Source organism: Micromys minutus (genome assembly GCF_963924665.1).
Source record: "Micromys minutus genome assembly, chromosome: 13".
NCBI classification, from domain to species: Eukaryota; Metazoa; Chordata; class Mammalia; order Rodentia; family Muridae; genus Micromys; species Micromys minutus.
This window is the reverse complement of record NC_137982.1, coordinates 49,050,978-49,066,792: the sequence shown is the minus strand read 5'-3', so window position 1 is coordinate 49,066,792 and position 15,815 is coordinate 49,050,978. Positions and strand designations below refer to the sequence as shown.

At 44.3% G+C, this 15,815-nt stretch overlaps 1 protein-coding gene across 2 annotated transcripts in view; it reads left to right on the top strand.

The window, feature by feature from the left end:
• Nucleotides 1-15,815, top strand: part of SESTD1 (SEC14 and spectrin domain containing 1) — a 95,073-nt gene that overhangs the window by 34,404 nt on the left and 44,854 nt on the right. For both annotated transcript variants that reach the window (XM_080927729.1, XM_080927730.1), the window contains exons 2-4: nucleotides 3,334-3,403; nucleotides 6,414-6,522; nucleotides 13,429-13,519. In XM_080927729.1, coding sequence (XP_080783855.1) covers nucleotides 3,349-3,403; nucleotides 6,414-6,522; nucleotides 13,429-13,519 — 255 coding nt within the window. In that variant the 5' untranslated portion in view covers nucleotides 3,334-3,348. The remainder of the gene's footprint in view (nucleotides 1-3,333; nucleotides 3,404-6,413; nucleotides 6,523-13,428; nucleotides 13,520-15,815) is intronic.

The following is a 15,815-nucleotide window of genomic DNA, read 5'->3' as shown; positions in this document are numbered from 1 at the left end:
CTCCATGGTCCATATTCTCACCCCCCCCCCATCCCTTTCCTAACATTGGTGCCAAAAGCCAGAGTACTTCCAGCCATCTCTGTGTTGAAGGCAGGCCTGGCTCCTGCTCTCTCCATTTCCATAAGGACAAATACAGGCTTTATCCTTCACAAGAAAGGAGCAGCCAGGGTGGAGTTCCTTTTACCTCAGGAGCCTCCAGTGAGCCTGGTTGACTCTCCTGGTTTTCTGTCCCTTTCATATAATAGCCTTTCATTAATTTTATTTTATTTAATAATTCGTGTTCGGAAGAAGCCTGTTTTAATGAGCACGTGTGAACTATGAAAAGCACAGTTGTTTCTAGGTTTGTTTTGTTTTGTTAGCATGTCCTACTTTACTTGGCAGATTTTTAAGAAGTGCACTTTTCTAGACAGCTTTGATTGTCCCCGTCCCTTGCTCTATTTACTCTTTGAGAATATGGTTCACTCATATATTTGGGTGAATAACCTTTCTTGTGAAGAATCCACCTGTATTTGCCCCCATGAGGAGAGCAGGAGCTGGGCCTGCCTTATCAATAATACTGTACTATGAGGGAACAAACAGTTCATAAGAGCATCTCTTCATTGTCTGTACTTCATACGGGGCATTGACATAATCAGAGAGAAGCAGATTGTTTCCCTAAAATGTAATTTCTGTAGTAGGCGTTGTTTTCCCTGCTTACGGCGCTGAATTCCTGTGTGTACATACCAGTGTCCTTACCGCGTACTTCGGACACTGCGTACCGCCGGGCCCCTTACCGTTCTCTGCACACTGCACTTCTCCTTTGGTGCTGAGGTCTGGAGTTATGTCAGGCTCCTACGTTTGAAGGCTGGGTCTCACTCTGGATGCCGCTCCAGACCAGTCTTTCAGGACCATGGCCTCCTTAGGTTTGGTAATCACTAGAAGGACTTGGGCTACAGGAACACCATTTCCTCACTACAGAATGAATGGTATGACCAGCATGACACACATGCTGTAAGGTATGTAGGGACATGAGAACCACAGCCTCATCCAGCCCCGCTGTCCTCCTGCCCACTGCCCGGCCAACAGGCGTCTTACTGTGTTGTCACAATTGATTATGGGATTCTGGTGATTGTTAGAGTTTCTGTTCCCCTACCCTCCTGAGAGTTCTGGGGTGTGTGATAGGAATTCAGGCTTCCCTTGAATTTGGAGAAGTTCTGTAATGTACTCTATTAGCATGGTTTGATGGGAAATTAGGGGTTGAGGAGTTCTATTTGAAGGACAAAGACTGAGGATATGTGTTACATTTTGCTGCATTTCTGATATTTGCATCCAGTCTAGACGAGTTTGCTGTTTAACTGATGTCACTGGATATTTTCAGAACTGTTGATTATTAAGCTGATAGCGTATCATGAAAGTGGCCTTGAAGGAACCAGATTGCTTGCTTCTGAGTCCAGGCTCCCACACTTAATAGCAATGTGATACTGAATCAGCTAGCTTGTATCTCAGAAACATGGAACATTAAATAAGTCAATACCAGAAGTCATTTAGAAAAGGGCAGTGTTTGCAATAAACTCTTGAATGTAAGGTAAATGTTAATTACCATGATCATTATTAACATCATTATCAAACTGGAGAGCAGGACCCCAGCAAGGTGATCTCGGAAGGAGGGCTCTCAAACGTGAACACGTTGTCTGGGTTCTTGTCTAGCTGATAACTCATCAGACTGCAGTGTTGATGGAGAACATGAAATGCATAGGTTTTCCATTAGGATGTAAACGTGAGGTTGTGGCAACTTTTTCTCCTAGCTGGGTAATACAGGAGCAGGAGCAGAAGGAAAGAAGCAAATTGAAAACAAGTTGTCTAAGGAGTAAACCGAAAGGATACATCAGTTAGTTTGACAGGTTTCTTTTTTGTTTGTTTGTTTTTTTTTTTTTTTTGGGGGGGGGGGTAGGCAGGTGGTATTTTTTGTCTTTGTTTTTGTTTTTCTTTTAACCACAAAGCCTGTAAAATACTTCACTGGCTTAATTAGTCTTGCCTAATTAGCCATCATCTGATGACTATATTTGTTTTTCTTTTTCAAATACAGGATTGTTGTTGTTTTCTTAAAGATTGTAGTTGTTGCAGGACAGGGCTGCAACTTGAGTGTTTTGTTCCAGGCAACAGCAGGCACAGTGGCTGAAATAGGAGAGGCTCCTGGCAGACTCTTGCTGGACACATCATCCAAAGAGTCATATTTTCTACTCTGGAAACTTTTTTTTAAAAAAAGGAGAGAGGCCTTCCCTGGGTTGTCATTGTGTTCTCCAGGACCTGCTTACCCCGAGCTGTGGGCGAACAGCTGTGGGAGTGGTGAGGAACCAGCAGATGTGCAATGTAGTGTTCGTGGAATAAAGTTGAGCATTGGCTTTTGTTGCTTTTTAAAGGTCCTGCTCTTCACAGATCCTCTTTAGTAGACTAGGCTGGCCGAGTCTCAGAATGCCTGCCCTGCCAAAGCCCCCATTTAAGGAAAACTGTCTTGCTCCCAGCCCTGACTACTGAGTGTTCCCTTTTTGTAGGTAGCCATAAACCCTGGTTTGACTGCGTGGACTGTTTTCTAACCAAACAGTAAATTGTGGTTTCTCCCGAAGGATAAACTCAGCCCAGCACTCAAGAGGCAGACAGGCAGAATGCCATACAGTTGAGACTAGCCTGGACTACGTAATGGGTTCCCGGCCAGCTCGGGCTACAAAGGGAGACCCTGCGTCCAATAAAAACAACTTTTATAAAGCAAAAGAAATGAACAAAGCTAGGGAATGGATTGCTTTTGAGGATTTAAAGCCGTGGGATGCAGGATGATAGGAATAAGTCTGCATCACAAGTGCCTGGAAGCCTGGTCCAGGCTGTTCCGAGGGTCAGGGAGGAGGAAAGTGTAGGAAGTGTGAGGATGTGAGTCAGACACTCAGATTGAGCCATGGACTATGGGAAGCAGTGGGGAGCTGGCTGCCCACTGGACAGATGATAGAATAGTGGAAGGAACTCTCCGCCGGTGCTGTCCAGAGTTAGTACTCTGGCCCAGGAGTGCTGCTCCGAGACACATGTAAGCCTTTGGTTTTCCAGCCAGCTGTAGCTTTACTACTGAAGGTTTGGTAATGTCTAGACTTAGGATGGTTGTTAGAGTTGGGGTGAAGAATCATTGTTATTTTGTGGGTAAAGGGCAGGATGCCACTAAAAGTCTACAGCTCCCTACCAAAGAAGACTTAACCGGCTCAAAATAGCAATTGTTTTCACTCAGATTGAGAAGCCCTGGGTAAGCAATCACAAACAGGAATTTCACGGAGTAATTGTCATGTTGTTGCTGACATCTTTCTCTCTTTTCAGCGGCAAGGACGTGAAATGGAGGCCTCGGTGATTTTGCCCATCCTGAAGAAGAAGCTGGCCTTCCTCTCAGGTATGTGTGCCGTGCCAGAACTCTGCTGTGTGAGCTTCTGATCAGCTTAACAAAAGTGCATGTCGTTTCTTTCTTAACTTCTCTTAAAGATTTAATCTTCATGTTCACTGGCGTTCTGTGTGCATGACTGTGTGAGGGCGGCAGATCCTCCAGAACTGGAGTTACAGACAGTTGTGAGCGTCATGTGGACGCTGGGAACTGGCTGCAGGCCCTCTAGAAGAGCAGACAGTGCTCCCAGCTGCTGAGACGGTGCTCCAGGCTTTGTTTTTAAGGCCCGTCTTTGATGGGTTGCTGTGACCGTCGCTGCTGGTTCCTCGTGATCTGGTTTTTATTCTGTTCTGTGACTGACTAAAGTGTTGGCCACACTGCTGAAATCGCGACTTCTTACTTCTGAAGGAAACACTGAGTAATAAACACTCACTGATGGACCAGCATGTCAGCAGTTGTTTTGGGAGCGAGTTGTCCTCATTCTCAGGGGAACCTCCACTGTGCCAGAAGAGTTGTAAAATTTCACTTTCACTGTTCTCTGTTCTCTGCTGGATTTGCTTACGGTTACTAATGTGAAGTCTATGTCCTCTAGGATGCTATAGGGGAAGACAGGGGATCCTCTGCTCCTGTGAGAGCTTTGCTGTGGATCATTTTACACAGTGACTTTGGAATCTGAATAGCCGAGTTTATTGGCACAGACTGTAGGCTCCAGGGCCCTACCCATGTAGGCTTGCCCAGACTATAGTGTCTTCCTTTTTCTTTCCCATTTCCTTTGGGTCTTGTCATTGTCTTGATAATTCCAGTTTCTTTTTCAACTTCAAACATTTGGCATCTCAATTGTCTTCATGATGTTCTTTACAAATGATATTGTTAATGTTTACATTTGTAGCCTTATGAATTTTATAATGATTGTTTGGTAATGTACATTCTTATAACTGGGGGTATTGAGCAGAATAAGGACTGACATGCACCTATGTAATCCCAGCACTCAGAAGGCGGAGGCAGGAGGATCAAAACCTTGAGGCCAGTCTGTAGCCCAGCATACAAGATCACATGTTTCTCCTGCATATTGAAATCCAGCTGTCACTTCTGGATAGTGCTGATTTCTTCCCAGCACTAACGGTTCCTTTCTCACAGCACTTGCGCCTGTTGATCACAGCTGTCCTGCAGCTCTTTGTTTTTCTCTCGCCTGTGCCTCTTAACACGTTTACTCCAGTGGGTATGTTCCTGCCACAGTAAAAGCTGAGGGTGTGGAGGTCAGGGTAGTGTACTCTTGAGGATTAAACTCCCAGTGTTCTAGATGTCATTCACAGGCTAAGTGGGAACCCCTGTGCATTTGGTTTAAACCTTGAATCAGGCCCATCAGTTTCCCTTGCTCAAGCCGTGTGTGTGGTGGGCACCTTTAATCTCAGCACTCAGGAGGCAGAGGCAGGTGGAACTCTGAGTTCAGGGCTGGCCAGTTCTATGTAGAGAATTCCAGGATAGCTAGGGCTAAGCTGAGAGATTCTGTCTCAACAAAACAAAAGAAACACAAAGTTCCCTTGCCCACTCTTAAAAGTTTATCTCTTGACCATCATTAGTTAAAGCAATTACGCTCAAACTTTTTATTTAATAATAAAGATGTCATACCAAGAGAATCTACCCAAGGGCCACTATCATTCGAAAATCACCTGTGTAATCCATTTTTTAAAGTTTATATTCTAATCAACAAAAATGCTATAGGATCACTGTGTATTAGGTCGAACTCTCTGAAATTGCGGTTTATTGATGTTAGACAAAGTGGTTCAATATCAACAGTTGCATAGAAAATAGCCCTTAACGGCTGTCATGCCTTGAATTGCTTTTCTGTCACTAATGGAAGTCTTTTTCTCCTCAGGCTTTTTAGTTTTTAGTGATGAATTGCTAGAGATTATACAGAACTGTCTTCTTCAGGCTTTGCTTTTTTTTTCTTTTTTTTTCTTTTTTTCTTCTTAGCCTTCTAAAAGTGTTGTAAATGTCACTTGGTTCTGACAGTAGGCTTCAGTGAGAGCAAACATGAACCGAGATTTGGAAGATGGTAGGTATGAATCAAAGTTCTATCTGTTTGCTTGTCTCTTGTGCCATTCTGGGAACTGAATTCAGGGTCTTAAGCAGATAGGCAAGCATTTTTACTAAGCTGTATCCATAGTCTTTGGCTGCGTGAGAATCTCATTATGTAGTTCAGGCTGGCCTTGAACTTGCTGTCTGTCTTCTGGTCTTTACCTCCGAGTGCTGAGATTGCAGGCATGTTTCATCAGGGTGGGCTTACAAGGTACAGGTGACATTTAACTTTCAGCTGGACAGGGCGGTGAGCACTGCAGCTGGCTGTCCCGCACACAGCGGTGACCCCGTGTGCTGTGTGCTGGATGAGTTAGTTCAGTCTGTCATGCAGGACGCAGCCTTCCGATGCTTGTCATAGTCCCTGCAGATTTATGTTTCTTCTGTGAGTGGACTCAGGTCATCTCATGGGATGTTCTTGTAACTCGGTTTAAAAGTCTACAGCTTTTCCCTCAAGCCTTTACTTTCCTTATAACTTACTACGGCACCCCCCATCATCTTTCTCTATTGCCGCAATCCCTTTTTATAGCATTTAATGGATTTTATATGAAGACACAGTGTAGCAAATTAGTGACAGTAACTCGTACTCTTATTATGACTTAAGGCTTTTCTTTCCAGATGCAGATTTGTTTTACTTGCAAACACTGATTGTACTGGGCACACAGGAAGCATTTGATGAGTCGATTCAATTAGGCAGCAGACTAAATGGAAGAAAATGAAAATGATTTTGCTGTTGATGAAGATCTCAGAGATGCATTTTCTTCTGCAGACTTACTTATTTACTTATTTGCCTTTCACTATTAGAAGCATTTGTAAACCACAGATAGTTGTTAGGTATTTTCCAAACTATGTCCTAAACCTATAATTGTTTCAATAACATTGGATTAAAACATTATTCGTATGTCATCTTAATATGTGGTCAATCTTAAACGTGTCTTCTCTGTAGGAGGAAAAGACAGACGCAGTGGACTCATCTTGACGATTCCGTTATGCCTTGAACAGACAAATATGGACGAGCTGAGTGTCACTTTGGACTATCTCCTCAGCATTCCAAGGTGACTCGAAAGGTGTCTTTTTCTCCAGTTTCAATATTGTCTCCTATTGATTCTTGCTGTTGACGGGTCACATACTTTGTCAGCAGTGAAATCACATTTAAAGGCAGCCCCAGTGGCTGACGGCAGTGCACAGGTGAAAGACTGTGCTGGTGAGTTCTAACCGTGCTCTCAGCCTTTCGGGAGCCCGTAGGTTAAGCAGCGGTAAACCATGGAGCTTCAGAAAGAAGAGAAGTGGTTAAGGGCAGCGCGCGGTCTGAGTTCCAGTGCCCGGCACACGTAAGGAGTCGTGTAGCCTCTCCCTAGTCCACCTATAACCCCAGAACTGTGACTGGCAGAGACGGAAAGATTGCGAGGGCTTGGTGCCTGCCAGCCAAGGTCTAGACTTAGTTAATGACTGTTTCAGGAGAGTTGGTAGAACCAGGACTCCTGAGCTCCCCCTCTGGCCCTCATATGCACACAGGTATACACATCTGCACAGACACGTAACACACATACACATACCCACACACACAGGGAAAGATGAGAGAGCTCTTAGTCTACATGAACTTAACCTATTTTTTAGTTTAATACTTCACTATGTTAAGTTATATTCTCTAATATGAGCAATGGCTGAAAACATACATGATTTAACTTATAGGTCCTTTGAAAAATCTCAGAAATTCCTGTTTGCTTGAGTCTAGCAGTCACTTCAATATCAAAAGCACAGGCTGCAGAGCTAGCTTGGCATTTAGGAGTGCTCATTCCTAGCACCCACGTCAGGTGCCTTGTAAACACCTGTAACTCTTAAGAGATCTGATTTCCTCTTCTGGCCTTTGAAGACAGGGTCCCTACTTCTGCTTCGCCAGCCGCTACACTCGTGGCTTGTCTGGTAGGCTTATGCCCAGGTTGGCCCTGCACTACACCTGCCTCTGCCCTGTGATGGATAGCCCATGGTTCTAGCATCTCCAACATTCTGAGATCTCTGCTGCAGACAAGGCTGCTCCTTCAGCAGTGGTCTTTCGTGGCCTCTCACGGATCTAAGTCTTAGCTTCTCTCCAGTTCTACAGCTGCCACAGCCATTCCATACGGGGGACTCAGTTTGGCCTCCAGCTGAGGATGTAGCCATGGCCCTCTCTGGGCCACAGCTTCTTTGTACTGTGCTAACCTCAATGGAATACTTCCTAAATTTTCCTCACAGATGATTTTTTTAGCTTCAGCTAATGAGTGCTTGTTGGCTCAGTAATGCCAAGGTTTCACTGTAGAGGAGCTGCTCTTTTTTTTTTTTTAAAGATTTATTCATTTTATGTATGTGAGTACACTGTCACTGTCTTCAGACACACCAGAAGAGGGCATCAGATCCTGTTACAGATGGTTGTGAGCCACCATGTAGTTGCTGGGATTTGAACTCAGGACCTCTGGAAGAGCAGTCGGCTCTCTAACCGCTGAGTCGCCTCCAGCCTGGCGCTGGTCTTTTTTAACCATAACTGATTCTTCAGCTTCAGATTCTTAATCCAAAACATCACACAAGAGGTTGGAGAGATGGCTCAGTGGTTATGGGCACTGGCTGTTCTTCCTGACATCCTGAGTTTAGTTCTCAACAACCACATAGTGGCTCTCAACCATCTGTCATGGGATCTGATGCCTCCTTCTGGCATGCAGGGGTACATGCAGGTAGAATACTCATACATAAAATAAATACATTTCAACAAACATCACACACATGGCTGATTGTCTCAGAGGAGCCCTCAGACTTCCTTCTAGAACTTCACAAGCCAAGTCTTCATTGCGTTCAGTATTATTTTGGAAACAAACAGCAGTTGATTAATCTTTAAGTGCTCAGTGGCTTTTCCGGCCTCCACAGTATTTCTAAAGACCTTCCAAAGCCATTCCAAAGTCACTGTCATACACGTGGTATCATCAGAGGAACCAGGCGCGCTGGCCTGCTCTCAGCTTCATGGGGAACTGCCTTGTGCACTTGATGCCAGTCTCTATGCTAGTTTAATTTCTGCTGCCATGGTAGATCCTGGGACCAAAACAACTTGGAGAAGAGAGGGCTTATTTGACCTGTGGTTCATTGTCTTGGGAAGCCAGGGTAGGAACTAAAGGTGGGAGCTTGAAGCAGAAACCAACAGGGACGTTGCTTGTTGACCTGCACCCAGGCGTATGTTTAACTCCCTTTCTTACACAGCGCAGACTCACCTGCTGATGGCACTGCCCACAGACCAGTCTGACATAGGCAATTCTTCAGTTGAGGCTCTCTCTTCTCAAATGTGCCAAGTAGTCAACAGAGCTAACTAGGGTACCACATACTTCCTTCCCGTCTAGAAGGATCATTTAATGATTTATTGCTGCTTGTTCTACAGTATTGGAGAAGTACATGTCTTTAAGTAAAAGTTCTTTCCCTCTCTTTCTTCCTTTTCATTCTTTCCTTCCTTTCCTTTCTGAGAAGGAAAATTACCAGACCCTGTAGTCAGTGCATTCACAGAATGGCCTTGCTGATCCTGCTACTAACAGCCAATCTATACATGTCCATTAAATGATAACCCCTATTTTAGGCAACTAAGATTAGGTAGATTCATAGTTAATAAATCATGAAAACAGTCACTGATGGCCCTCAGGGCCAACTTCCCTGTTTGGTAGTTGAGGAACTGAAATTAAGTGGCTTGGGGTCAGTCACAGATGGAGGCTCGACTCTGCCATTCCTCACACCCGTCCAGCCAGGGTTTCCCTTGATGTTGCTCTTGTTTGCTTCTTCAAATGAGTAGAAATCGTTGTAGCTGCACTTGCTATGAAGTCTGTTTTGTAAGTTCAGATGAAATGCAAAAAGTGTTGCCAGGTACAAAAGTGGGTGCAATAACTCAGTGCCTAAAGGTGCCTGTCACTGCCTGCCTCCCACTCAGGACCCACGTGGTGGGAGGAAAAAGTGAGGCCCTGCGGGTTGTTCTCTGACTTGTCTCATGTGCACTGTGGTATAACCCACACACATCATAAATAAGTAAGCACAATGTAGTAAGAATGGGCAGGCCGGACTCCAGGCCCACACATTACTTTCCCATGGATGTATCCCAACACTGGAGCGTGTCTTTAAGGCCGAATCCCCAGTGAAGCTGCTATAACAAACCAGTCTTGTGAACCACAGTCAGCCTGCACAAGAGCAGGTAGCTAAGGCTGAGGGAAGGCACAGCCAGTCAACCCATGTCTCCTGACTTCTTTCCACTCGGAACTGCATACCGAGTTAATGTGGGTGGCCTGTCTCATGAGACTCATGCACAGACACTACAAACACAGTGATGTGCTTAACTGTAGTTCTTAATTTTATTTTTTATGTGTTATTTAGTTCTTCTAAAGTTCTCAAGAGTTTATGCTGTGTCACTAATGATGAGTGTGAAGTAGACACTAGAGCACTCAGTTCCCATCTTTGCACATTCTAAGATGTAAGCTCTCGGAAGGGGGACAGTATTATACTTTACATGTTTTACAGCTCTGTGCTGTGTGATATGTCATCCTGGGTCAATGCTCAGTGCCAGTTTCTGTCTTTAGCTCCCTGATGGCTTCATTGTCTTCAGTGCTCAGTGTACACCTATGCGGGTTTATAGGACTTGCTAACTGGCTGTTGGGAAGTTAGTAGTTGCTTGGTGAGCAAGCGTGTGGGTTACTTTGAACTTTGTTTTAGAACTTTAATCATACTAGCCCCCAGGCTCGACTGTGGATGGGATCGGGAGGTAGATGTGGAAAGAACACCCCACACCTAAGGAAGCAACAGGTAACATCCAGTCAGTTTTCCTGTTCCTCTGAGTAGAGCACTGTTCCCTCGCCCTGTAAGGGAACAGAAGCATAGGACCGTGAGCACGGGCATCTTGGCCATGCCCAGCCTACCTGAGCACTGTGCTCCAGGCCTGTCTCCTCCCAGCTCTGTTAGGATCACAGGTATGTCAGTTCATAGGTGCTAGTAAATACTCACAAAACCTGGTACTGCCACAACTGATAACCGGAAACAAGGTAACTGAAATGTTACCCTCGAAAGAGCCCTGGGTGTCCTTTAAAAACTGTTGAGAGTTTTTCTCTGAATAGCACTTGGCAATACGTAAAACCATGCTATTTTCTATTTCACAAAAAACTTACTGTGAGATGGAGAATGTCATGGTTGGAAACCACAGAAACCATCTTCTGGCTTTGCATCCTAAATCTTTTATAGGCTGACCCCCAAGGAACTGCTCACGTGGTTCCTAATAGAAATTCAACATCTGTTAAAACTAGCTTGCTACATTTCACAAGTTTTAGCAATTTTAAATATCTAATTTTTGATTATTAAATCATTTTTTTCTAGTTGTGTAAACACTCGGTGTTACAGAAGAATCTTGAGTAGGAAGAGTCTGAAAGAGATACACAGGGCACACAGACATTGAATCCAGAGTCTTGGGGTCTGTATGAGAGCCTGTGGGGCTCCTCAGTGCTCTAGGAATGAAACAGGGGAGTGGTCAGCATCCCTAAGGACCAGACACACAGCGCCACAAGCACATACTTGGTGTGTCAGGCACCCACATGAGAAAGCAGACAGAAGGCAGGAGCATCAGCGGTAACTTACTGAATAGCGAGGTGACATTTTACCCGAGGTGATGCAGTGAAGGAACGTAGTCAAGTGCAGAGGCCCCGAGGCATGGGGCAGTGCTAGGTTAGAGAAGAGGCTGGGCTCAATCTCGACCATGTAGGTTATAGTGTGGGCTGCATCTGAACATGGGAACGCAGCCATTATATTTGACTCGGGCTTTATCAGAGGCTCATGCCCCTCTGATCTCAAAACATCACGCTACAAGTTACCAGTCTTAGTAGACGAACATTGTGATGGCTGCAAGCAAACATGTTCTCTGATGGGCAGGAATTCTGTACACAGCATTATAATAAAAGCATGCCCAGCTAGTGTTGACGTGTAGAACAGCCCTTAGATAAAATCAAGAGAACGGAGCTCTGGCCCTACAGGTGCCTCAGACAGCCCTCCTGGGTCAGAAGTGAGGCCATTCTGTTCTGTGTGCTCACTTCTTTTACAGAGATGTTTTAATCCAGCCTTCTTGCCTCTGAAAGGCTCTGAGGAGTCTGGGTGCCAGTTTTTTTTCTCTTTCTTTACTGCTCTAAACAGTATAGGAATCTTAATTTATAGCACCCTAGGCCTGTGAACATGTCTTTTGCAAAGCATCTGAAATACCACTTGGTTGTCAGTTTTGAAATAGTATCATAGGTTTGTGCATATTTTCATTTTCTATCTTAGTGAAAAATGTAAGTACATTAAAATTAAAGGTCTTTTTAAGCACTCTAAAAGATTCAGTGTTTCATCCTTTAAGATCGTTACAGATGGCATTTTCAAGCTTCATTACTTTCATGGTATTAACCTGCAGATTAATTTATAATATGCATTGAAATATTAAATGTGTTATTTTTAAAAAAGCCATATTTAACAAATGGTTGTGAGTCCGACATCTCAGGGTTATAGGTACTTATAAGAAAGCATCAAGCATTGGGAGTGGTGTGTGTCTTTGGGTATCAGGCCCACACTGGATACTTTGTCTTGGCTCCCTTTCTTCCAACCTTTCAGCATTAGGAGACCCTAAGTTCTTGCCTTTCTCCAGAGGCCACTAAGTATGCAGCCCTGTCTTGACTGGCCTTTCTAGGCTTGTGGCCACACTAAAGCTTAGTTACCTTTGTATATGCACTGTTGGTGTGGGCCTGCAGGAGGGTCTTTATGATTGCACCTACAAATACCAGATACAGGCTTGTACTGCATCCCTTTCCCCTTCCACAGAAATGTTGAGAGGGCCCCCCCCCTTCCCTGGACACAACACACACGCACACACACACACAGATACACACACACTTTTTTTGCAACGTAGATCCCAACATTGAATATTTAATTTTTAAAATACATTTCACTAACTTACCGTAAAATACCCTACTAATAAAGTATGCACTTCAGTGGTTTGTAGTATAGTCGCAGGGTCATGTGACCCCACTAACTCCAAATAGTGTTCATCAGTCCAAAGGAATCTCTACATTAGCAGCTCTTCCTCCTTTCCCTGTTGCCTCCTATGTCAGTCAGCCCTGTCTGCTCTGTGGATTTGCCTGTGGAGTCCATTATTTACAAGACAGACAACACCTGGGGGCTCCTGTGTGCAGTCTTAACAATGTTGTGAAGGGTATCTGTACCACAGCATGTATCAGCTTCTGAACAGTAACTTGCTTTGGCTCCACTATACATAATGTACATAATGTCACAGTAAAATATTTGAACAGTTAGATAGAGTATAGCACGTCTCCATCTCACGATACTGCAGATAGCATGCTGCTGGTCACATGACTACGAATGATAAAATCAAAGCAATGCTGGATTAGATGTGGCACATACAAGCTTTCAGTCAATTGGTAAAGCAAGTATGACCTCATCCTTTGGGATTTCCTGTGCACAAAGAAACCAGTCTGCAGGGGTTTCGTAAGAGTGTATTGTTCTCCACCTGTTTTAAGCGGTCTCCTCACAGACCCTAAATTCTGGTAAGAAGTACATGAAGCAGTTGGTGGTTACCTGGCTTTCTTTGATTCATTTTATAGATGGAGAGATTGAGAAGCTGTTGTTGTTAGAAAGGTACTTTAATTCCATTTTAAGAACTTAACTTTCCATATTTTTTCTGTATCTTCCTCTCAAATTAGCCTGTGATTAATACTTCCCCAAATGAGGAAAACGGTGCTAGAAAGTGGAAGGAGTGCTCTAGAGAGTTTTATTGGTTGATACTGTAGGCGTGATACACAAGTGCATTGTCAGTGCTCTTGTTGGTACTGTAGGTGTGATACACAAGTGCATTGTCAGTGCTCTTGCCTTCTCCCTTCAGGGCTATGAGGAAAGTCTGGGCCTTGTTTCACACCCATAATTGTATTCTGTTTCAGTGAGAAATGTAAGGCCAGAGGATTCACTGTGATCGTGGACGGCAGGAAGTCTCAGTGGAATGTGGTGAAGACAGTCGTCTTAATGCTGCAGGTAATTAGCTTTTGTGTCTGTCAGGAAGTGAGCTTCATTTTGTGGCAGGATATCATGATGAAAATATCAAGTGCGTTTTATTATCAAACTGTGCCAGGCTTCTTAGCAGTGATTTAGTCCTGAAACTAAAGTTTCACACGCCCACTCCTAGATTGCTTAAATTTCATTCTTGTGTCTTTAAGTTCATGCAGTGTAGTTGGACCCCACCTTGCTGTGCAGGCTTCACAGGCTGGAAATAGTGTGTCGGGTTGAAGTAGTCTGAGCAGGAGAGCCTGCAGTCACAGGAAAGCTGGGACCCAGGAATCACCTGGGCCTTCGGTGTGCTGTGCTTTCGGCCGCTCTCCAGCCCTTGGCTCCTTATTGGTTCCTGTCAGAAAAAGTTTTGCAGTTGAGCCTCGTATGTCTCCCAGCTTGGTAACTTTGTTAACAAAACACAAAGAAAATAATAAAAATTAAGGATTTGTGAGGATAACACTAAGAACTTAGAACCTAGAAATTTGTGTCGTAGCGCTGTTTTTAGGACATTAATAGCTCACAAATTCACATTTAATAAATAGTTACCAGGTCTACAGAGTGGGTGCAGGGCATCTTGTCTTGTATTTCTGTGTACCTCATGGATTGTTTGTCCGTCTCTGACGTATAGTAGTGACGTGGCAAATTACTGTTATCTACTGTAAGGCTACGGAAAACATTATCATGTGACGTAGACACATCCAAAGGGATCTGGTATTTTTCAGAAAAGTTTCTAGAGAAGGCAATAGTTGAGTTAATTAAACGAAGGCATCTTAGTAAATGGAAACAAATGAAAGGCCGTTCCTGATGGGCACTGTCTTTAGTGCCACCCCCACATGAACCAAAGTCAATGAACCAAGTGTTCAGTGCAGTGAGCATCAGAGACACGTAACGGGCCAGTGAACACGAGTGATGTCTGGCTGCTCTTTTAGGTTCTGAGGAGAGAAATGGAACTGAGCACGTTTACATCCTTAGTTAGGGAGATGCTACACGTTCCATCCTTTGCTTAGGACGGTCAAGGGGAAATGATTTGAGGAGTGGCAGTAAAGATGGATAATTTTATCTTTTAGCTTTAGTGTTAGAGCTCAGTGTGGCTCGGGTACTGTATACACCAAGTTTAGCCTCACAAAACCCATTGCTCCATCTTTTTAATTACATTTTTGTTATCTGCATTACTGAACCCACATGTGTGTCTGTGTATCACATGTGTGCCTAGTACACAAAGAGGCCAGAAGAAGGTGTTAGATCCCCTGGGACTAGGGTTATAAACATTTGTGAGCTCCCATTTAGGTGCTGGGAATTGAACCTGGGTCCTTTGGAAGAACAGCCAGTGCTCTTCACTGCTGAGCCATCTCTCCTGTCCCTGTTGCTTTCTTCTTAAGAACATGACCTAAATGCTTCCTGGTTAATCTCTCTCCTGGTCTTCTGAGGACAGTTTTTATGGGCGTACAGATTGATGCCCGTAGTAACCTGTCTGCCAAATGTGTGGCAGCACCTGGCCTCTCAGCCCTGGACCTTTCTGACTTGTCTGAAAACCTGAGTCCCACTTAGGTAAGTGATCCATTCAGGATGCTCCTGTGGCTTTCCTTTCATCCCGACTCTCACCTGCCACACGTGTGCCTTTGAGACCTGCTGTCATTTGCTTTTTGATCTGCAGTTCTGTAAGTTCTGTAAAGCAATCAGTGGACTTAATCCCTGCTGTGATTTCTTTTTTTCTACTAGGTAATTTTGTGGACATCTGCATTGACTAATATCTAACTTTTTTCAGAATTCCCGTGGCCATTTCCCCTAGTTAACTGTCTACTCAGGAACTGACTTGCTCACTTGATCCCAGGGGCTGGGGCCAGCTGTTTGGGACCCCCACAATGCATTTCTGTCCTGATCTTCCATAGGTCAGATGAATAAGCTGCACTCCGGACTTCCCAGTCTCTATGATAACGTTTTTTGAAACAGTTGAGTGTGTCTTGCTCCCCTTAGCTTCCTCCTGCTCATCACGGGATCACTGGACTCGCACTGTGCCCATGGGCATGCTGCTGTTGAGAGATCATTTCCATCTCTTTCTTACAAATTACTGTGACTTGGTACAGCTCACTGGTTTAGAGTAGTGGGTGGGGCTTGGGTTTAAATAAGCACTGGAAGCTGACCGTGCACATCCTTTGCAAACCATCTATACGACTTACACCACAGAACTGAGTAGTTGAAACAGAGATTCTCTGGCCCTCAAAGTCTAAACTATTTTTCATCTAGACCATTCAGAAGTAATGTCTTGACCCTGGATTCTGCT